This window comes from Patagioenas fasciata, chromosome 3 (assembly GCF_037038585.1).
Source record: "Patagioenas fasciata isolate bPatFas1 chromosome 3, bPatFas1.hap1, whole genome shotgun sequence".
Classification (NCBI taxonomy): domain Eukaryota; kingdom Metazoa; phylum Chordata; class Aves; order Columbiformes; family Columbidae; genus Patagioenas; species Patagioenas fasciata.
Window position 1 is genome coordinate 14,376,283 of NC_092522.1, and position 20,763 is coordinate 14,397,045.

The following is a 20,763-nucleotide window of genomic DNA, read 5'->3' on the forward strand; positions in this document are numbered from 1 at the left end:
ACCCAGCAGTCCAGGCTGCCTGTGGTGGGGCTGTGCCTCACCATACACTCTCTTCTCAGTCTCTATAGATGGGGTAGAGTGGAATGATGTGAAGTTTTTCCAGCTGGCAGCACAGTGGCCAACGCATGTCAAGTACCTCCCTGTGGGCATCTTTGGCTACTCAAAGAGTGTGTGAGAAGTGGAGAGCAGCCCTGGGATGGAGCTGCAGAGGGTCACAGGAGCAGATGGAGAGACAGACATGCTCTTGTCTCCTCTCTTTTGCGGCCCAGCCCCTGCCTGCTCTGCAGAGGGAGATAAAACACCTGCACCGCCCCCTGTGTGGGCCAAGACCTGTGAAGGTGAGGCCAGTGAGACTGGGTCCATGTACCCTCCAACACCAGCCAGGGCACCATGCCACCTGCCTCCCCTCACCTCCAACAGCAGCCTGGGATGAGGGCTGGCACAGCCAGCAGGGACCCAGCAAGGGCTCTGGCCCCTTCTCTCCCCAGCTCCCCAGCCAGTGGGGCCCAGCTGGGCTGGGCCCAGGCAGGTTCCACGGTGCTGGAGCCAGCAGGATTGCCTGGGAGACAGGGGACAGGTGCTGAGCAGAGTCCACCACCCCCATACTGCCCCTTGCCAGCCCCACTGCCAGCCCCATGCTACTGTGCCTGGCCCTGCCCTGTGGGGCTGAGCCTCAGCAGCTTCTCTAGTCCTGCTGCAGCCCCACTGCAGAAGCTGGCATCGTGCTGCTGAGCCTGTCCTCAGGCTGCTGGGGGTCAGTGTCATCTCCTCATCCCTTCCTGGCCAGCCCTGCCCCATGGTGCTGCCACGTGGAGATGTGGCATGGGGGCACCTGTTTTGGTTTTGTTTTTTTTTTTTACAAGATTCTATTTTTTTTAAATTTATTGTATGGTTACTTTTTGGGATTAATTTTAATAAATTAATGCTGGTACCATTATGGTGGGGCTGTGTGTATTCCTCTGTGCCTGAGGACACAGCCCAGCACAGGTGGGTGAGAAAAAATGGGGACAGGGTCTGGCTACAGCCACCACTCCAGCAAGCACAGCTGTGTTCTCCCAGCCCAGCCAAGTCCTTGTCTACCTGAATGTAGAAAATGTCTGTCTCCTTTCAGCAGAGGCTGGGCGTGCTGCAGTCTTGATCTCTACAGTCTGGAAGGCAACTTGGGGCTGGACCTGAGAGGTGGGGGGTGTTGCGGGTTCAGCAGAGATATATTCCAAGACATGAGGCCTCTCCTCGTGGCGCCGGAGATAGCCCTGGTTCAGTAAGTGCAGGACACAGGACAGCACATCCACGCTGTGGCAGCAGAAGCTCAGGAACTGCAGCCCTGGACACAACTCGCCCCTCTGACAGGCATCAATCACCTACAGCAGCAAGGGAGCCCCACACTGCAATGCAGTGCAGCACCCAGGAAAACCCCCTCTCCTCCTCAATCCCTCCATACCCTAAACACCAGGTTGTCTATGTGGAGCTGCTTCTCCACCTTGAGGATGCGGGTGATGAGGCAGCAGAGGACATTCCTCTTCCTTTCCAGGGTGCTGACATCAGCCCTCTCCACCCGCAGGTACCTCTGCTGGGGCAGCAGCCTCAAGTGGCGGCCAGAGGCACAGGCCAGGGCTGCCTGGTTCACCTGCAGCACACCTGGGGCCAGCACCCAGCCTGGGGTCAGCCAGGCCCTGAGCTGGGCCCTGAAGGAGCCCCAGGACACACGTGGGGCTGCTGGACCCAGCCCTGGGCCTCCTGCTGCAGCCTTCACAGGTGTCGGCCCCATCCCTGTTCCCTACATGTGGCCCCAAGCAACAGCTACACCCACCACCCCTGGCCCTGGTCCCCAACCCTGCATACAGACCCGAGACCCACCCACCCATGCTGATACACACCCCACGCATGGCCCCAAGACCAGCCCCACACACCACCCCCAGCCCCCAACTTGAAAGACAGACCTGCACCCCAAACACCCACAGACCCATCCCAGCCCATTCGCTTCCCCTACAAGCTCAGGTACGCTCACCCCAGCATCCCCAGGGGCGCCCCAGCCCCACACTCACCTCCTGGCGTGCAGCTCCGCACCAGGATGCCCTCGCCGTGGGTCAGCGGTGTCAGAGCATGGTGCAGCAGCTCAGCAGGGAGCCCGGTGGCCTGCAGCAGGGCCTCCACAGCCACCTCCTGCAGGAGGGCGTGGAAAGGAATGGCCGGCCAAGCCCAACCATCCACTGGCCCTGCCAAACAAGGGGGGGCCTCTGCCCCAAACACCCCTGCAGACCCCACCAGAAGGGAGGGCACAACCCTGCTGTGCTCCAGCACCCACCGCAGCACCAGCTCCTACCTCAGCACTGTTGAAGCACAGCAGGATGTACATCTGCAGGGTGGACACGTGGAGGATGCAGTCTCCAAACTGCAGCTCAGCGTGGCCCAGCCATGTCCACTGCAGCCGCCGAGGCTTCGAGTACTCCCAGCCCAGCTGGCTCTGGCCTGCCAGAGATGGCATCAGCGCCAGGGCTGGGGCCAGCTCTGCTGGGCACTCCCAGCGCTTCCCAGCACTGCTGCTGCTGCTGGCTGAGCTGCTGAGGGGGAGGCTGGGCACCACGAGACCCCCCGCACACCCACGGCCGCCACACTCACTCCGCCTGCAGAAGGCAGCAAACTCATCCAGGGGGGACGTCAGGGCGGCGGAGAAAAACCTCCCAGGTTCATCCATGTAGCAGAATGGGGACACAGGCCAGCAGCGTGGGGACAGGGCCAGCACCTTCACCTCTGGCACATCTGCCACCGAGGCTTTCCCCAGCACCTGGACATGAGGGCAGCTCAGCACAGGCCCCAGGATCCCTGTGAGAAATGTGGGCAGCCTCCTGCTCTCCCCACCCCACCAGCACGCTCACCTCGTCCAGGCCCGTGTCCAGCTCCACCACCCACTTGTCCTGCTCCTGCAGCCGGAAGAGGTAAAACTGCTGCTGGAGCTCCTCTGACTCGGCCAAGTTCCTCAGCATCTCCTGGGGGAAGCGGCTGGGGAAGCACAGCCCAATCTGCTCCACGACAGCTCCTTCCAGCCAAGACAGCCCTTGCGCCAGGAGCCGGTCCCCCAGGTAGTGCCTGCCACAGGCCACAGGGTCAGGTCAGGCGCCAGCCCAAGCCCTGTGGCCACCAGCCACCCACTAGCAGACAGAGATGGCCTCAGCCCTCTCTGTGCCAGGCTAGGCAGCACCCGTCTCCCTTCCCTGTCATCTGCAGGAAATGTGCCCCTCACAGCCTTTCCCCTCCCCACACCAGAGATGGGAAAAGCAAGTGGGAGCATCACAGCCACACCAGCCCAGGCTCAGCCACAGCCCCAGTGCCACCTGTGCTTCCCTCGCCTCGTCATGCCACACCAGCCCTCTGGTGCTGTGGAGACATGGCACCCTCACCGGTAGAAGTGCTCGAAGGTGTGAGCAAGCTCCAGGCCACTGAAGACAACAAAGGGTTCCAGGATCTGCTGCAGCTGCTGCAATGGCCCCATGCTGCCTGCAGCCCCCTGCAGCTCCTGGATCTGCCTGTCCAGGTAGTGGGCAAACTGCTCGCTCACCTGCAGAAGAACAGGGCTGGTGCAGAGGGGGCTCACTGGGGGGCCAAGGCCGGGCTGGGGAAAAGTGCCTGAGGGGAGCAGCCAGGAAACCCTGGGGCTCTTGGGCAGGGGCCAAGGGTGCGCAGGCACCAGCCCAGGACAGGACGCAAGCACTCACAGCTGGGTACCATCCAGGGCCACCACAGGACCTGGTTCCATGACCTGACTGTGGGGCTAAGACACCCCCCACCTGGAGCTCACCCAAGGCTGTGGGCCAGGGCAGCCTCCCCAGCCAGTGCCAGGGGCTGGTGACACCGGGGCCCGGCACTGGTGCCGCGCTCCCTTGACTCACGTGCAGGGTGGTGAGGAAGGAGAGTTGCAGCAAAGCCCCCGCAAAGCCCTGGCCCAGGGCCAGCATGAAGGTGGCCTGCTGCCCAAAGAGCTCCTCTGTGGCCCCACGCAGGCGCTGGTACAGCCCGCAGTATTGCTCCACGAGGTCTGGTGCCTGCCCTGCCACCTCCAGGAACCCCTGCACCTGTGGGGAGGCAGCACGACAGGGGTGAGCCCCACAGCGGGACGCACCTGTGCCCTGCGGGAACCTCCACAGCCCCAGCCTTGCTCTGCCGACACCGGCTGCCCAGGTCTCGGCCAGTGGCCAACTGGAGGCCCTGGTGTTGTCAGGGGCTGCTGAGCACTTGGGGTGAGGAGGGAGCAGAGCCCGAGGGCTCAGCAGAGGCTGCGGGGCAGGACAGAAGTGCAGCAGCCACCCAGCAGGAATAAGTTGCCCAATGCTGGACCCGTCTCCTAGCCCGGGCACAAGGGCCAGGCTGACGTCTGAGCCCTGCCAGGGTGGCAAGTGCAGCAGGGCTGTCCCCATACCCCTCCAGGCCCTGCAGAGGTCAGATACAGCCCCACACCCCCCCACTATCCCAGGGCACCACCAGGCCCCACTCTCCACAACACCTGCCCGGCACACAGTCCCACGTGCCCTTTCTGGCCTCACACCTGGCTGTCCAAGCTCTACCTGCTGCTGCACCACGCCACGCCAGCACTGTGAGATGCCCCACAGGCTGCTCGACCTCTCCACCGCTGCCTTCGCAGCCCTGGCTGGCACCTCCTTGTTCTTCCTCTCCTGCCCGCCTGCCAAGGGACAGTCCTCGGCTCAGTGTGGCTCTGTCCACAGGCTCCACACAGCAACCACAGCAGCCTCTCCCTCTCCCCAAGGGGCAGAGGAGATGCTGGGGAGGCATGGCTGCAGTGGGGGCACAGCCATCATTCTTTCCCAGCTCAGGAGCCACAGGACCCTCCCTAGAGCTCTCAGGCAGATCCCCGCAGCCACAGCCCGGCACTCGGGACCACCACCCCCAGCTCCACGGGAAGGCAGCCCCTCACTCACCAGCTGCTCTTGCCTCCTCTGGCTCTGTGCTGCTGGGGTCCACATGCACCAGGAGCTGGGTCAGGCGCCGCACACGGGAACCAAAGACAGTACTGTGGCTGGTGGCACGGTGGGGCAGCTCCACACTCTCCAGGTACTCCCTCAGCAGCCAGGCCAGGGCACTGATGCCTTCGGGCTCTGCGAGGCCAACCAGACTCAGAGCAGGGTGCCTCAGCCTGAGGCACGGTGTGGATGGGCCCAGGAGAACACAGGGTACCTGGGCTGGTGATGCTCTCCACCAAGGGGCTCACCAGGGCCTCCCAGCACGTCCTGCCCAAGGCCCGGGCTGCCTCATCGTCAGGAAGGAAGCAGTCGGCAAAGCCCTGCTCATGCCGCAGAGCCTGGTTCAGCCTGCAACAGCAGCTGGGCAGCACACACTGGGGGACTGCAAGGTGGCCCTGGCCCTCTGGGACTGCTGGTGGCCAGGAGAAGCCAGGGTCCCTTGCTGTCCAGCTGGGACACCCGGCTGCTCCTCTCCTGGCCCCACAATCCCCTTGCGGGCTGCCAGCACCGTCTCCCCAGGCCCTGGGACACCAGGGACATGATGACACAGTCGGTAGACAACTCACCTGCCAAAGAGCTGCAGTAGTCGCCTCCGGTCCCGGCAGATCTCCTGGCACCAGGTATGAGCCTGAACAGTGTAGGAGAGGAACGTTCGCCTGCACAGCTGCTCCCTGAAGACTGGCCAGAACGTGGGCTTGGGACCCAGCACCTCGATGCCACGCACACGTGTGTCAATGCCGCCCTACAGGAAAGTGTGACCCTTAGCTCCTGCAGCCTGTCCCTGACACCCTACACTGCCAGTTCCTGGCCTCCTGCTCCCCTACCTGCTGGCACCGCTTCACTCGGATCTGGATGACAGGCCAGAAGCGGGTCATATTCTCCAGCAGGACCACTCTGCTGTCTGAAGGCAGGATGGTCACCTGCAGGTAGACAGTGTGCTCTCAGCAGGCCAGGCGGCAAGCACCAGCCACCCTGCGTGCTCCCCAGCCAACCCACATTATGGCCATGAGGTGTGTCCCCCAGCAGCCCCGACACAGCCAAAGGGCAGCCCCGGCAGGGCCCCATCCATGGCTCACAGCCCCAGCGCAGGATGGGCTGCAGGGCTGCCCCTGCCCAGGTCTCCAGCTCCCATTGCCTACAGCCAGGAGGAGGCTCCCACAGCACCTCCTGCTGGCCCCACCTCCCTATGGGCCCCACAGCCAGGGCAACACCTTCATGGGGCACAGCAAGGACCAGCCCACTGCCCCTGTGGGGCCCCATGGCCAGAGCAGCCTGTGCCAAACTCACTGCGTTGAGCTCGGTTCTGATGGTGGTTGGGCTGTCGCCCCCCAGCACCACGACACGGGCCGGCATGTAGCTGGAGTCCTCGCTGGCCACCAGCATGCTCATCTCCCTGCAGCACAGCAAACATGGTGCTGCCAAGCTGTCCCCACCTCCCTGCCCTGGCCCCTGCCAGCCCCACACACTGCTGCCCACATCCAGCAGCCCCCAGGATGGGGACCACTGGGGCAGGGCTCGCACAGAGCCTCCAAAGCCCTCTCCTCCTTATACAGCTGCTGGCCCTCCTGGCCCCAAGGCCTCCCAGCCCTGCCGGGCCAGCCCCACCTGACCAGCACCCCACACTGCATGTGCACAGTGATGAAGTGGGAGCCAGTGCTGCCATTTGACTCCCAGTAGGTCTTGGGGTTCCTGTCTGTCAGCTTGCTGGCCCGGTGGGGGTTGGAGGAGACCTGCACCTTCTCCCAGCACTTGTCCTCCTTCGCCTCCACGCTGGAGCCTGTGGGGAGAGCATATGGAGCCTCCAGCCGCCTGGCCAGCATATACCAGGCACAGGGCTCCAGATCCCACTTCCTGCTGTCAGTCACCTCGGCACAGGTTGTGCAGAAAGACGTCAAAGAAGGGGATGCTGATGGGCTGCTGGCTCCGGCGATGTTCCTCTATCTGCCCCAGCACCAGCTATGGGATGGGTGAGGCTCTTACCAGGGGCTCTGGGTCCTCCTCTCCTTGCCCACCACAAGGCTGTGGCAGGCAGGGAGCAGACTGAGGCTGAGCAGACTGAGGCTGCCCCTCAGTGCCAGGGATGGCTGGATGCCGCAAGACCCAGAGGCCCAGTGCAGCCAGGCCTTCCCAGGCCTACCTGGATGCAGCCAGCCAAGATGCTGGTTGTCAGCCTCCTGCAGAGGCTGCTGTACTTCTCGCAGTCGGTCACCAGGTCGAGCAGGGCTGGTGCCAGTGACGGGGCTGTGCGGTGCTTGTCCAGGGCTTTGGCCAGAGCCTCACGAGAGCCCGCATGGCACAACATCGCAGCACAGTCCTTGCTGGCACTGGCCAGGCGGTGCAGGAAGCCCACAACCTCCTGCACCACCTGCTGAGTGGCAGCCATGAGTGGCCAGGCTGGCACCAGGAGCCCTCCAGCCCCAGCAGCAGGTGCTGCAGGGCTCCATCCCCCTCACCCTGACACTGCAGCGGGGCTCATCAGAGCCCAGCCGGGCATGGCACTGGGCACACTGGCCATGAGGTTGTGGCCATGGCCAGGATGGCCACTGCCCACCTCTCTCAGTGTGTTAGCCATGACACACTGGACTCCAGCAGGCAGGGACCTGCTTCACCAACACTGGGCCCAGCCGACACACAGCGCAGCCACCAAAGCTGCCCCTGGCCGCCGGGAGTCCCACAGCCTCCTTACCTCCCCATCGCTGCTGTGCGCACTCAGGGAGAACAAACAGGGCTCCACACACTCGTGCCAGGGCAGCACATCCTCCTGGTAACCCTCCAGGAACTTGTTCAGGATCCTGAGTGACAGAGGGGGGGCCAACTCAAGCTGGGGCAGACAGCAGTGCCAGGGGGAGCCCTGCTCCCTACCCCACTGACAAAGCCAGCACTCCACACGGACAGGGAGCCAAGGCTCCCCAGGCATCTCGGACACCACACCAGCACCCACGCATCTGCTGCACTGCCCCAGCATGTCCCAAACAGCATCCACGCATGTGCTGCTCTGTCCCAGAGGACCCAGACCCCCCAAGGATGCTCAGGGACCCACCTGAGGATGCTCAGGGACCCACCTGAGGATGCTCAAGCTCATGGCCTTCTCTGTCCCCAGCAGCTTCAAGCTGCGCAGCAGCAGCCTGAAGCACCCATGGTCCTGCAGCAGCCGGGCTGCCTCACCAGAGGGGACGGGGCCTTCGGCACAGAGCTGCCGCTCCAGGACCACCACCACCTCCTTGGACAAGGTGCTGTTGTCCCCCAGGCTGCCCAGCAGCGTCTGCACATCCCCCAGGCCCAGTGGCACCTCTCTGCCTGCCAGGACAGGGACATACAGGCCTGGCCCAGGCACTCACAGGAGCTGTGCCATAGGGTGCTCTGCCCCACAGGCGAGGCAAGCCGTGCCCACTGCGTCCCGGCGCTGCGGCACAGTGGGGCTTTGGGTGCACGGTACCTGCCATCTCCAGGCGCAGAGGTAGCCGGTGCTCTGCCAAGCGGTTAATGGTGCTGAGGGCCAGCATGGCCTGAGGGCAGCCAGTGCTCTGCCTGTCCCACCAGCAGCTCTGCAGCACCGTGTGGAGGTCACAGCTCACCAGCTGCTCTGCCAGGCCCCGGTGGCCGTCGATCAGCATGTTCACCACCAGCAACCCATTTTGCACGCCTGAGGAGCCCCTGCAGGGACAGAGCCATGCAGGTGCCTTCCTCCCCCCAGCACAGAGCCTCCCGTGCACCCACAAGCCACCTGCCTGCCTTGCCTGACTCTCAACACAGAGGGTCCCCCCGCCCCTAGCCACTGCCCTCGCTCTGCCCCTACCCTGGCACCCTCTGCATGGTGCTCATGGCAGCAGGGATGGCACTCAGCAGACTTGCCGAGCCCTCGCTGGAAGCAGTGCCGATGCTGGCAAAGATCTCTCGCATCATCTGCATGTCAGCCTGGTTCAGGGGCAAGACCTTCCCACTGGCGCCTTCTGGCTCGCCAGCCATAGCTCCCACCAGCACCTTCAGGGTCTGCAAGGTCCAAGCAATCAGGAGGGCAGTGGGCATCTCCGCCACACCTGGGCAAGCCAGTGCCATTCCTGCCCGCCTCCAGCACACTCTCTGCCACACTCACCGCCAGGCCGGCCTGCTGCACCAGGGCAGAGGAGGCATGCTGCTGCATGCCAGCCAGCATGGCCCACACACCACCCTCCGTGGCAAACGCCATGCGCCCGTCGTATTTCATCATCAGCATGGCCAGCAGTCGCAGCGTCACTGCCACCAAGGCCTTCTCTGCCACCTCAGTGCTCAGCAGCTCCACCACCACCTTCACCAGCTTCTCCCTGTACAGGAAAGGATGCCTCAGGAGCAGCTGCCTGGCACTGCTGCTGGCACAACAGCACCCCGGGCACTGCCAGCCACCTTCACCCTGCCCACATGGCTCTACCGCAGCTGGGTCAGCCCCAGCAATCACACTGCCTGGAACAAAAGGACACAAGATCCACCACTCTTCTTGCCTTCACACTCCCACTGCCACCTCCCGCACCCCCACCTCCACCACTGGCCCCCATCCTGCCAACACAGCCCTCCCCAACCAGCAGGATGGGTGTGCAGCACACCATGGCTCACCCAACACTCCTGGTCCCCAGCCCACCCTGGACTTTGCTGACTCGTGGCTCAGGCTCAGGCTCCTCCTCCAGGATCTTCATGATGTGCTTGAGCCCGGCTAAGCACAGTCCCAGCTCTGAGCTGCTGCTCTGGATCACGTCCACCATGGCTGCCATCTTGGCCAGCGAGCCCCTCTCGCCCACCTCATCGGAGCTGCCCAGCACTGGCGGGAGGGAGGCAGAGACATGGGCACATCAGGGCAGCAGTGACGCCCCAGTACTTTCCATAGCACTCAGCACTCACAGATCCAGCACTCACGAGCTCCCCCCTTTCCAGGCAACCCCCAGGTGCCCTGCCCAGAGCCTTCCTCCGCCACGGCAATGAGCCACCTCCAGCTCCATGTGGGTGCCCCAGTGCATCGCAGGCCATTACCTCTGATCTCCTCCTCTGGCACCTCTGGGAAGATCAGCCCTTCCCTCTCAAGGAGCTCGCTAAACAGCTGGGAATCCGACTTTGCCACCGCAGCGAGGGCATGAGGTGGCACTGTGGATGCGGAAAGCTCTTCCTTCGCTGCCTTGGCCATTGTGATTTCAGGGACAGTGCTCCTGCAGCCAGCACCCTCCAAGGACACTGCAGTGCTCACCCTGGCATCCTGCTCAGCCCTCCTACCAAGGAAGTATTTGGCGTAGATGTGGGACCCACGCAGGTCACGCTGGATGCTGCCCTGGCACTTCTTCTCCAAGACCTGCAGCACCTTCTGGGCCAGTTCCACAGGTATCGATAGCTGGATCAGGGCTTCTTCATCCACCTCCGGCAGCTGGACAGATGAGGTCAAGTTCAACCTCAGGCACTCCCTACCCCATGCCCCTCCTGACAGCCAGTGCCAAAACAGAAAGGCTGCACCGCCAGGGGACTCCAGGGCCACTCCCCAGTGCCACCCTCCCCTGGCTGTCCCCAGCCCAACCGCCACCAGCCCAGACCTCCCACATGCACTCATCACCCAACCGCAAACAGCAGAATCACCCCATAGGCTTGCCTCACCTACCCAAACCTCCCTGGACACTGTACTCTTCCAGGGTCATGGGAGATTGCATTTTCTCTCATCTCTCCTTCATCCCTTTGCTGTGCCAAGCTCCCCACACACCCACCACCCCCCACTTACCCATTTCAGTCCCATTTCTGCCCCATTCAAGCTGTCCCTGCACTGCTCATGCTTGTTGTCTCATCCTCTGGGACCAGTCGCTTCACTCTCTTCCTCCCTCCCTCCCATTTGCCCACTGCAGGCTCTGCCACGCACCTGTTCCCCCTGGTCCTGCTGGATGAGACAGGTGATCTCCTTCTGCCCTTGTGCTTCCAGCTTCTTCACAAAGAAGAGCAGCTCCCACCACTCAGCACGGCTCAGGACCTCTGAAGCCTTGGACGGCTGCTCCCCCAGGTATGGCAGGGAGTACAGCCCCCCAAAGGGCTTGCAGAAAAACGGCTGTGCAACTGCAGGAGAGCAGAGCAAGGACGGGCACTGACAACCCTGCCAACTTCCCCACCCCCTGCTGCACACCCTGTGCTCCCCAGCGAAAGAGCTCATGCGGAACACCTGGGCAGAAGAGATTGTCACTGTCCCACAGCCCGCTATGGTAAAGGGAGGTGACAGGAAGGCAGTGAGAGGGGGAACAATCTGGGAGGAGACCCTAGAGAAGCTGTAGAGATGAGGATAAACATCTTCGCTTCAACCTCTTTGGGCTGTAGAACGTTAAGAGCACAAGCTCAAAATGGGCACCTCTACTTCACTGGTCCCCCAGTCTGTTCCCACAGTGCCCGGAGCAGACAGGGCCATGCACTGGGATGCCCACCACCTGCAGAACCCAGTGTGCAGCTGCAGAAGCGCTGCAAAGAAAAGTTGCAGGCCCAGCTGGCAGGCTGCTTACCTCCTGCCAGCTTGTAGTTGTGTGTCAGGGCAGACATCTTTTCCTGGCCCTCATGCTCCTCTTGTCCTGCAGGGCCAATGATCTCCACCATGTGCCAGTGAACCCAGTACGTACAGCCCAGGGCTTGCCAGTGCACCTGAATCATAGAATCATAGAATGATTTGGGTTGGAAGGAACCTTAAAGATCATCTAGTTCCAACACCCTTGCCATGGGCAGGAACACCTTCCACTAGATCAGGTTGCTCAAAGCTTTGTCCAGCCTGGCCCTGAACACTTCCAGACATTGGGCACCCACAGCTTCTCTGGGCAACCTGTTCCAGTGCCTCACCACCCTCATAGCAAAGAATTTCTTCCTTATAGCTAATTTAAATCTACCCTCAATCCATTTATAGCCGTTACCTCTTATCCATCACTACATGCCCTTGTAAAAAGGCCCTCTCCAGCTTTCTTGTAGGTCTGTTTTGGGTACTGAAAGGCTGCAATAATGTCTCCCCAGAGTATTCTCTTCTCCAGGCTGAACAGCCCCAACTTTCTTAGCCTGTCTTCTACCATAACACTTCTCCAATACAAATATATATGTTTACCAAGGGGCAGCTATCCATTATGATGAACAGTAAATTCACGTATTTATTTACATAATTCTGAGAAGAGCTCAACACACACCAGCTGAGGGTAAGCAAGCCCAACCCTGCTGCTCCCACACAAGGCTGTGTGTTTCCAACAGCACAACAGAGCAGAGAGGGCCCGCAACAGCCCCTGCCTCCCAGCAGAGGTACCTGCACTGGTGGCATGCCATCGTTGCTCTGGCGAAAGTCGCCCTCGTCACCTGCGCTGACCTGCTCATAGTCCTCCAGCATCCGCACCCGCATGCCACGCACCAGTGTTGCCTGCACATATTCCACATAGCTGCTGCGGCTTGGGAAGGCTGAGCGCGTCTTGAAGATGCTGAGGGGCTCTTTTGGTGGGGCAGTGAGGGCTGCTTGCACAGTGGTGCAGGATGTGGCCCCGTGCTGGAAGATGGAACGGGTGGCGCGAGGCTGCAGCTCCTGTCTGGGCAGTGGTTCTGGCTTGTGGCCATGGTCCCAGCCCATCACGTGCACCAGCTCCAAGATGAGGTTTGCCATGGCCATGCTGAACTCAAACTCCTGCTTCACACGGCTTCTCTCCTCAGGGAGCAGGCTGGGCACAGGGCAGTCCTGCTGCTGCCCTCCCTGCTCCACGTCACTGCTGAGCTCGTCCAGGAGAGAAGTGACACACAGGTAGTGTTTCACCAGGACGAACAGCAGCTTCCCAGGGATCTGCAACAAGCACAGCTGTCAGACTCCAGTCTGCAGAGCGCCTCCAGCCCCCACATCATCTCCTGGCTCAGAGACAAGGCTCTCCCCTTGCCTCCCCACCACCCCGCAGCCCAGATCTATGTCAGCTCTCCCTATACCCAGTCCTGCTCAGCTGCTCAGTGATGACTGCCCTCCTGTCTCAAAGAAGGACCCCAGCTCTGGTCACTCACTCTCAACCTTCCTGACCCCTGAAGCCCACAGGTCCGAGGCTGGCAGGGCGTGCCACTACCTGGGGAATGTGGATCCCCTCAAAGGACATGTGGTGCTCTTCAGAAGATGTTGTCTCAGCGAACAGTTCCAGCAAGGTGTAGCGACTGTCAAAGTCCATGTGCTGCTCAATGCCATCCTGCTGGCTCAGGGACAGCAAGACATAGGCCCAGCTCCCTGCAACAACAGAAACCCTTCAGGGTCCTAAAGATAACCCTCACCCCCCTCCACCTCATTGAATGAGACAGATTCACAGGCAAGAACAGCTTCGCTGCTCAGTGCAATCCAGAACCAAGTTCTGTCCTTTAATCTGGAATAGCAAAATTTTACTCCACTGAATATCACCGCATTTTTTCCACCCCTAACACTGCAAGATTCCCCCGAAGCAGCAACCCCAAATAACTGACTCCAGGACAGGGTTCCAGGGAAGAAAGAAAGTGAAGTTTTAATCCAACTGCCCCACTGCAGAGCCACACGAACTCAGACACTAGGACAGGGAAAGCCAGACCTCTTGTGGGACACACCACCACCAGCACCCTTCCAGGTGCACACAAGCTCCATCGGGCACTTTCAGGCCACAGCAACTCCTCTCAAATGAGAAGATGGGGTGAGGACCAGTGCTCTACCCAACAAGGCTCTGCTAAGCCCCTCAGCACAAGTTTTCATTGTAAGGGTATGTGGAAGGAGACCACACTGTGTCTGGTCAAGCACCTTTTCACTGTAAAAAGGGATATTAAGTAGGAAACCATAAATAAGAACACAAAGAATCAAGACATGACAAAGACTAATAGAAACAGTGAGGAGAAACAAATCTGGTCAGTCACACTAATTGGGAAGGACATCTGGAGTGTGAGAATTATTATTTTTCAGTAAAATTATCTGGCTAAGGACCTTGTCAAATCAGGATGATAATGAAAAGAAGGGAGACGAACACACAGAGACATAAAACTTGCAGACATAATCAGAAACAAACCCAGTCAGTTGCATTAACTGATGGACTATGAAGAAACTGCAGGCAAACTGGGACTTTGCAAGGCATAAAAATGTAACCCTGGGGGTCCAAGATGTTGGAGGGTGCTCAGTGGAACTGTGTCCACCCATGGGGCACTGTGCCTGGGAAGGGAACTTGCAAGGAACACCGAGGGGGTGCTCAGAAAGGCGTATAAAAGCAGACAGTTGTGTAAACTATGGCTGGTCAGTGCTCTTGTCTGAGCCCTGCACTTGATTTTTGGAGAATGGTGTGGCAGAATGCAAACCCCCCTTCTTCAGTATGGAGGGAGTAGGCACATCTCCCTCTCTCTGCTACTTGATGCTAACAGCTTCTTTTGTTTGGCCCAGAGCACCCTGGCCAGGGCCATTAGGAGAAGGGAGTGCCGAGGCGCCAGTGAGCCGCTGGGCACCTGTGACCAGTGTGGGGGATGTTTGGAGGCTTCAGGGGCACCCCACACACGGTGTGGGGGTGCAGAGAAGCTTCTAGAATGCCTACGGTCAGGTCTGATCAGCCAGTATAAAAACGGGACTGTCTCGTCGAGACTGGGCCCATTGTCGCCGGTCTCTCGGAGCAAGAGTTGAAGATGCTGCCGCCGAGACCCCCCCTCCCCGGGATGGAGACTCCGCTTGCCTTGCCGCCACGTGTGTGAGTAAAACCCCTCGCAGGATTGCGAGTATATTTATCCTTTCCGTGCACATATGCACATGTAACTTCCCGTGCTTAATACAAGCACGTATAAAATTCTTTCCTTGCACAATCGCAAGTGTAACTTTATTTCCTCGCACAATTGCGAGTGTATTTTCCTCCCGTGCTTCCACATAAGCACGTGTAATATTCCGTGCACATTTGCACGTGTAAGTAAATTAACCCTCGCAGGATTGCGAGTGTATTATAAATATACCCTCGCAGAATCGCGAGTGTACGCTTTACCTGTATCTCTTTAAGAATAATCCCGCACCGTGTTCAGGCAAGTGTGCACTCCTCTGGGACTCGGGGGTGGTTCCGGCATTGTTTTGGGTGAAGCCACATGCATGCACTCTGTGGACCGCCTGTTGTACTAGTTGCTGCCCTTTAATAATTTTCCTCAACTGATACCCGAACCTATATTTAAGTCACTTTTGGAGTGCTAAAACCCTGCTTCTCACCGGTTTAATAAAAGTTGTTTTGGACCCTGTTGTCCCTTAAATTAGCCTCGGGGTGCCTCCGTGACAAATGGTTTAGCAGTTGTACGAGCAGAACTCTGTTCTGAAGGCCTTAGCATAAGTAGCAAGACTAGGCCGCAGTGGGAACCGCTGACTGAGACCTTGGCAGAGTTTCACAAACAGCTTTCAACAGCACAAGAATGTAGAATAAGCATAGCTAGCAGCTGCAAGTAGGAGGACCATGCAAATGTGACTGTTAGAGCTTAAGCCAATTAGTAGGTGACAGGTATGCATAATTATTGTGAACTGTATATGCTATTTGGGCTAATAAATCAAACTATGCTTTACCACTCATATTTAGTCGACCTGCGTGTTCCTCCGCCGCTCAAACCTGATCACTGCCATTTGTCTTACTTCTTACATCTTCTTAGTAAGTCTTTTATCTCTCTCCCTATCCCACGTGTGTGTGCTGCAAGGACTGAATGCCAGCTACTGGAGAGACCTGCATGTGCATGAATGGAGTTTGGTGCCAGCAACTGGAGCCTGACTGGGTTTATGGGAGCCATGTGGCCTGTGGTGTTCATGATCAAAGTGACTGAGGGTTCTGGAATCAGCAGTTGGAGGGGCCATTGCCCTCTGGATCTGGGAGGGGACCCACAGACTTTGAGCCCGGAGTGCCAGCTACTGGGGAGACTGGCATAGAGTGGACTGAGTGCCAGTTACTGGAATCAGACTTGGGGTGTAGGCACCCATGGTCTGTGGTGTCAGCTACTAGACTGAGTAGGAGAGTACCAGTGCTGGCGACTGGAGGTGTGGTCCTTGGCCATCAGTCACTGGGCCGGTAAAGGCACATGTACCAAAAAACAGCTGCTGGGAGGAAGTGAGGAGCTCAGCGCCAGCAGCTGAAGCAGGACTGCAGTGCATGCTCCTGGTGGAGCGAGGATGAACATCTGTATCTTCCCAAGTCCTGCTGTGCATGATGTTTGCATGTAATCTGTGACCAAAACTTCACACTGGACAAGCTGACAAATAGGAGGCCCTGGTCCAGGCTGGGATATGAAGTGGGTAGTGGTCTGTGCTGGAACTCCAAAGGGATCTGTGAACATGCACTGCATGAGGGACAAGAGTCTGAGTGCTACATGTTTGTTAGCAAGCATCGAGTGGAGCAGCTGGTGCCCTTGTGCCTAGGGTGGGTGGTGGGGCTCAGATCCAGGCAAGGGTGCCAGGCAGACACAGGGGCCATGCTGGTACTCAAAGGATCCATGAGTGCTTGTGAACCTGAAGAGTGCTGTGTGTGCTGGCACGAGTGACCTTCTGTCTCTGCCAGCCGAAGAGGAGAAGGGGACTCAGCTGTCTGTGCTTGTGTTTGTGTGAGTCCCATAGGTACATGCTGTTGAAGGCAGCACCTTGTCTGTGGCTGGCCATGTCAGTGTTCTGTGTGTGTCCGCGTGTCTCTGGGATGGGTGCTCAGCTTTGCTACTGGTTGAACCTGCAAACAAGAAAGCGGCAGCTGCATCTCTCAGCCTGATGGACCCCAGATCCCCAGGCTGCACTCCAGTGGTGGGACAAGAGAGATGCTGGGCCTGCTGGAGGAGACAGCCACCCCTAACATCCCTTAACACTCCTAACAGTTAATCAGCATCCCAGCTCAGGAATCTCTGAGGGAAAAGAGCTCCCAAGTCTCAGAGCACCCCAGACAACTATGACCGAGAAGCCACTTGGAAGCTCCAGTCTGATTCTTCCCCTTTTGCCAACAAGCCCCAAGACACACTACTTCCCAAGCAGCCCACACCTACAAAAGTACCAGCAACCCTCAGCTGCCCAGCAGCACCTTCTCAGTGGCACTGAGCACTAGCAGCCCCCACCTGCATCATGTGAAGCCAGGGCCCTCAGCATGTTGCCAGCACTGTGGCGGATTTGCTTCTCCTTGTGGCACAGCATCTTCATCAGCAAGTCCAGGGCTCCCGTCTCCTTGAAGGCACTCGCCAGCGAGCCAATGCTGGCGTAAGCGCTCAGGATGTGGATGGTGTTGAGGATAAAGGACTCGGGGGCCCCGTTCTTGCTCATCTGCCGCCTGGCTCGCTGCACCAGGCTCCTGACATCAGCCTTCATCTCCAGCAACGAGGCTTCATCCAGTGGGATATCTGCATTAAACGGGCTGGCTGCCTTCTCCTCTTTCACCCACTGCCCTTCCAGCTTCCTCTTGCTCAGCAGCGTTGGGCAAGTGGCACAGACCTCTTCTGCAGACATCCACATGGAGATGTTCTCTGGCTTGGTCTCTGCACAGGAGGCACCGTTGCCTCCCACTGCTCTCTCTTCCAAGCTGACAATACTCCACCGGATCAGGTACTCGGGCTGGCCGTCATGGCCCCGTCGCTGCCGGAGCAGCTCCTGTGGGTAGGCCTGCAGTTTGGGTCCCAGGTGCACAAGTAGGTTGCCATTGTGCCTCTCGTTCACCATGGCAGGAAAAGCGCCTGCAGAGACAGAGGGGAAGCAGGAGTTGCAGAGAGGTGGTTGAGGCACAGGCCTTGCTATGGCTATAGATCTATGATCCTGCGGGTCACAGTGCTTGTAATGTGGCAGCGTAAGAGAAATAAAACGAGTTATTGTACTGGCTGTGCTCAAGGTCAATGCTCTAAGCCTCTAACACAAGAGAGTTAACAAATATAGCTCACTTTCTCCCTGGAAAATAGATACATGCAGCAACATGACAACAGGGCAGGACATCGTGAGCTTTTAACTGCTGAACAGGCTGCAGGCACGGCAGAAACACTGGCAGCAGTGCTCGAAGAAGGCAGGTCTTCCCGGAAAACTCAGCAGCAAAGCCTGGCTTTGTGCTGACAGAGCCCTCCAAGCGAGGGCTTGCTCTGAAGGGCTCCGCTGCACATCGCCCCGCCGGGACACCACGCATGCCAGCACCAGGCTGTGCCCCGGCTCCCAGAACACGGACGCCGGACACGGGCTGCACGGCCCCACAGCCACCGGGGAGCAGCCTTGCGAGCTGAGGACAGAAACAAAGCTCCTTCTCGGCGTAGACCACGCGAGCTTCCAGGGCACAAAAAGCGTCCGGTCCTGCCCTGTCCTGCCCGGCCCGGCTCGGCCCACCCCGGCTGCCGCAGCCCTCCCCAGCCTCGTCCGCGGGCCAGGCTGCCTCACCTCGGGGCTCCAGTACCTGGGCCTCCCACAGGGCTTCCCAAACAGGAAAGGCCTAGGACCACCCCAGAACAGTTGCGCTGGAGGCGCGGGCCCGGCCCGTCCCCGTCCGGCCCCTCTCCGCCACAGGACCAGGCCGCTTCACCCTACCTCCGGCGCCACACCCGGGTGGGCGGGCGCGCATGCGCAGGGGCCCGTCCGAACGGGAGCCGCGCGGGGCCAAACGTCGCCCGGGAGGGGGCGCGCGGGACCCAGGGCGACCGGGATGGCCGCACGAGGCTAGAGGCACTGGGAGAGCTGGGGGCACTGGGAGAGCTGGGAGCTGCGTGAGGCGTGGCTGTGGCTTGGGAGACAGCGGGCTTGGTCAGTGTGGGACGGGAAATGCAGAGCAGCCGGCGGCAGAAGGGGGTGGGGGTCAGCAAGGGCATTACTGAGGCTGGGAGATGCTGAGCTCTGCGATCCCCAGCTGCACAGCAGGTCACCCTGTCTGGCAGCCCTCATCCTGCCTTACCACAGGGCTGCCCACTTGTCTCCAATGCTCCACAAGCTGAGGGTAGGGACAGAGCCCAGCTGTCCTTGTCAGGCTAGGCACAATTGTACAGAGCTCTGTTTGACCCTATCAGGACCCGCATCCACTCCAAACTCAAGCCAAGTCAGCCCAGAGCCCTGCATTCATCTCTCCTAGCAGCCAGAGTGCCACCAGGGGCTGAACACAGCCAGACACATCCCATAGGTAAAGCACCCTGAGGCCCCATGCAGAGAAGGCAGCAGCGACATGACAGCAGTGGCATGGAAAATGCTTTATTCATCCCCAGCATCACTCCTGTGCTGTAACCCGTGGCAGATTGACGTAGCTCTTCATGGGTGGGAGAGGCTTGATCTTGCGCCCAGCCCAGCCTCCCTTGCGATGCCACAAACCTGTGTGCGGGCGCTTGCCCAGCCAGCGGTTCCGGCCTGCTTTCCCAATCACTCGTTTGTTGTGGTTGACATTGGACACACGGCCCACCGTGGCCACACAGGTGTCCAGCACCTAGGGTACAGAGAAGAGCTGCAGGCTTCCTTGGGGATGCATGGCCATGTGCTCAGTCAGTCAGGTCAGGGACAACATGTCTTCTCTACCTGCATATGCCTCTTGGAGGGCAGCTGCACGATGGCAGTCCCATTCACTTTCCTCAGCAGCACCCCACAAGTCCCTGCAGCAGACAAGGGCAGAGTCAGCAGCTGCCTCAAGCAGCAGGACAAAGTATCCCACCCTGTGATGAGCACAGCCCCATGCTGGGAACTCCCCAAAGACCCCACCATTGCCCTTCATGTAGCACTTCTTCCTGAAGGCAAGACCCCAAGGCAACCCCAGGAAGCAACAGGACAGAGGTGCCACCCCCTCTTTGGAGGGCTGTTTTACACCTTCATGTGGGGAGACAAGAGGACAGCAACTCCCTGTCACTAGCCACTCAGAGCTGTGCTCCCTTGCCCTCCATCTCCTTCTGTGTTAAGCCAAACCTGGCTACAGATGATGGGTCCCCTACCCAGAGACTCACCAGCTGCCCGGATGTACTGTGCTCCCTTCCCAGGGTGGCTCTCCAGGTTGCAGATCAGTGTGCCCACAGGCAAAGCCCCCAGCCGATAGGCATCCCCCTCGTTGGCTGACACTGGAAGACAGAGGCTGATAATCTGGGCATGGAGCAGTCAATGAGCCCCTGGCAGGGCCATCACGGTCACCCCTTGCCCCTGCATGCACCTGCCATCCTGCCGATGTGAGAGGAGTTCTTGATGATGTCCCCTGGCTGCATGTTCTCCGTGGCAATGATCCAGCGCTTACGGTTACCACCGGCCACCAGAGCAATGTCAGCCGACCTGCACAGGGAACCCACGCTGGGCAGGGCTCACCTCGGGCACAATCGCGGGGGCCCAGTGCCGAGCCTGCACCCCGCACTTGCCTGCAAGGGTCGTATCGGACATTGATGACCTTCTCAGAGAAAGACTCCTGCGGGGCCCCATCCTCGTAGCGCAGCCGCTGGAAATCGATCATGCGGTACCGCCGCTTGTGTCCCCCGCCGATGCCCCGTACCCGGATGCGGCCTGCGGGGCAGGGGAGCGACTGCACACCCACCCCGCCGGCCCCAGGCGCCCACCGCGGGGCCCTGCCCGCTCCCGGTCACTCGCCCACCTGTGTGGTCGCGGCCGCCCGTCTTCTTCATGCCCACGGGCCGCACCGTGTACTTCACCCGGCACTTCCACATGGGGTCGGTAGTGTAGCGCGGCGCCGAGCCGCTCAGCCCGCGGCGGAGAGCCGCCAGCGCAACCTCCGGCAGGCAGGGCGGGGGACCGGGCAGTGGGGCGAGAGGCAATACGGGGAGCCGGGCGCGACGCGGCGCGGCCGACAGTAGGAGTGCCCCGAACGCTCGGCATAGCCCCGCCGCCATCGCCCCCGCCGCCATCGCGCCTGCGCCGCAGGGCGGGGATTCCGGCGGA

The 20,763-nt window shown here is 60.0% G+C and overlaps 3 protein-coding genes across 24 annotated transcripts in view; 1 reads left to right on the top strand and 2 right to left on the bottom strand.

Annotated features, from left to right (window-relative positions):
• The window catches only part of LOC136100395 (phosphofurin acidic cluster sorting protein 1-like), a 110,057-nt gene extending 109,120 nt beyond the window's left edge, over positions 1-937 (top strand). For all 4 annotated transcript variants that reach the window (XM_071805820.1, XM_071805819.1, XM_065835426.2 and 1 more), the window contains one exon: positions 60-937. In XM_071805820.1, coding sequence (XP_071661921.1) covers positions 60-175 — 116 coding nt within the window. In that variant the 3' untranslated portion in view covers positions 176-937. The remainder of the gene's footprint in view (positions 1-59) is intronic.
• Positions 865-18,463, bottom strand: LOC136100394 (cullin-9-like). 19 transcript variants are annotated; one of them, XM_071805811.1, is made up of 30 exons: positions 18,311-18,463; positions 17,004-17,612; positions 13,028-13,182; positions 12,238-12,759; positions 11,462-11,597; positions 10,837-11,027; positions 9,972-10,356; positions 9,561-9,762; positions 9,067-9,274; positions 8,770-8,963; positions 8,410-8,627; positions 8,036-8,270; positions 7,660-7,765; positions 7,111-7,341; positions 6,839-6,929; positions 6,579-6,750; positions 6,261-6,366; positions 5,798-5,893; positions 5,540-5,715; positions 5,188-5,321; positions 4,932-5,108; positions 4,560-4,675; positions 3,888-4,070; positions 3,399-3,556; positions 2,877-3,087; positions 2,620-2,785; positions 2,324-2,469; positions 2,046-2,163; positions 1,442-1,638; positions 865-1,361 (listed from the first exon to the last, which is right to left on the bottom strand). In XM_071805811.1, exons 2-30 carry the CDS (start codon positions 17,596-17,598, stop codon positions 1,077-1,079), a joined length of 5,910 nt encoding a protein of 1,969 aa, XP_071661912.1. In that variant the 5' UTR covers positions 17,599-17,612; positions 18,311-18,463; the 3' UTR covers positions 865-1,076. The 19 variants fall into 19 exon arrangements, 11 of the variants coding, with proteins under 11 accessions (XP_071661912.1, XP_065691495.1, XP_065691494.1 ...); XM_065835423.2 differs by having other exon boundaries at positions 7,111-7,338; positions 18,295-18,463; XM_065835422.2 differs by having other exon boundaries at positions 18,295-18,463.
• A 613-nt stretch (positions 18,464-19,076) lies between these two features.
• Positions 19,077-20,749, bottom strand: MRPL2 (mitochondrial ribosomal protein L2). Its single transcript, XM_065834797.2, has 6 exons — positions 20,459-20,749; positions 20,229-20,370; positions 20,030-20,145; positions 19,830-19,940; positions 19,411-19,484; positions 19,077-19,321 (listed from the first exon to the last, which is right to left on the bottom strand). Exons 1-6 carry the CDS (start codon positions 20,727-20,729, stop codon positions 19,109-19,111), a joined length of 927 nt encoding a protein of 308 aa, XP_065690869.1. The 5' UTR covers positions 20,730-20,749; the 3' UTR covers positions 19,077-19,108.
• Positions 20,750-20,763: the final 14 nt, after the last annotated feature.

Bases quoted from the DNA above. Each gene is read 5' to 3' on its own strand.
- MRPL2 (XM_065834797.2), bottom strand. From the start codon at position 20,729: ATGGCGGCGGGGGCGATGGCGGCGGGGCTATGCCGAGCGTTCGGGGCA. The intron at 19,941-20,029 runs GTGCATGCAGGG...TCTGTCTTCCAG, and splicing joins TCACATCGGCAGGATGGCAG to TGTCAGCCAACGAGGGGGAT. The intron at 19,322-19,410 runs GTAGAGAAGACA...TCTGTACCCTAG, and splicing joins CCTCCAAGAGGCATATGCAG to GTGCTGGACACCTGTGTGGC.
- LOC136100394 (XM_071805811.1), bottom strand. From the start codon at position 17,598: ATGGTGAACGAGAGGCACAATGGCAACCTACTTGTGCACCTGGGACCC. The intron at 12,760-13,027 runs GTAGTGGCACGC...TGCTTGTTGCAG, and splicing joins AGGGGATCCACATTCCCCAG to ATCCCTGGGAAGCTGCTGTT. The intron at 9,763-9,971 runs GTAATGGCCTGC...CCCTCCCGCCAG, and splicing joins GCCAGAGGAGGAGATCAGAG to TGCTGGGCAGCTCCGATGAG.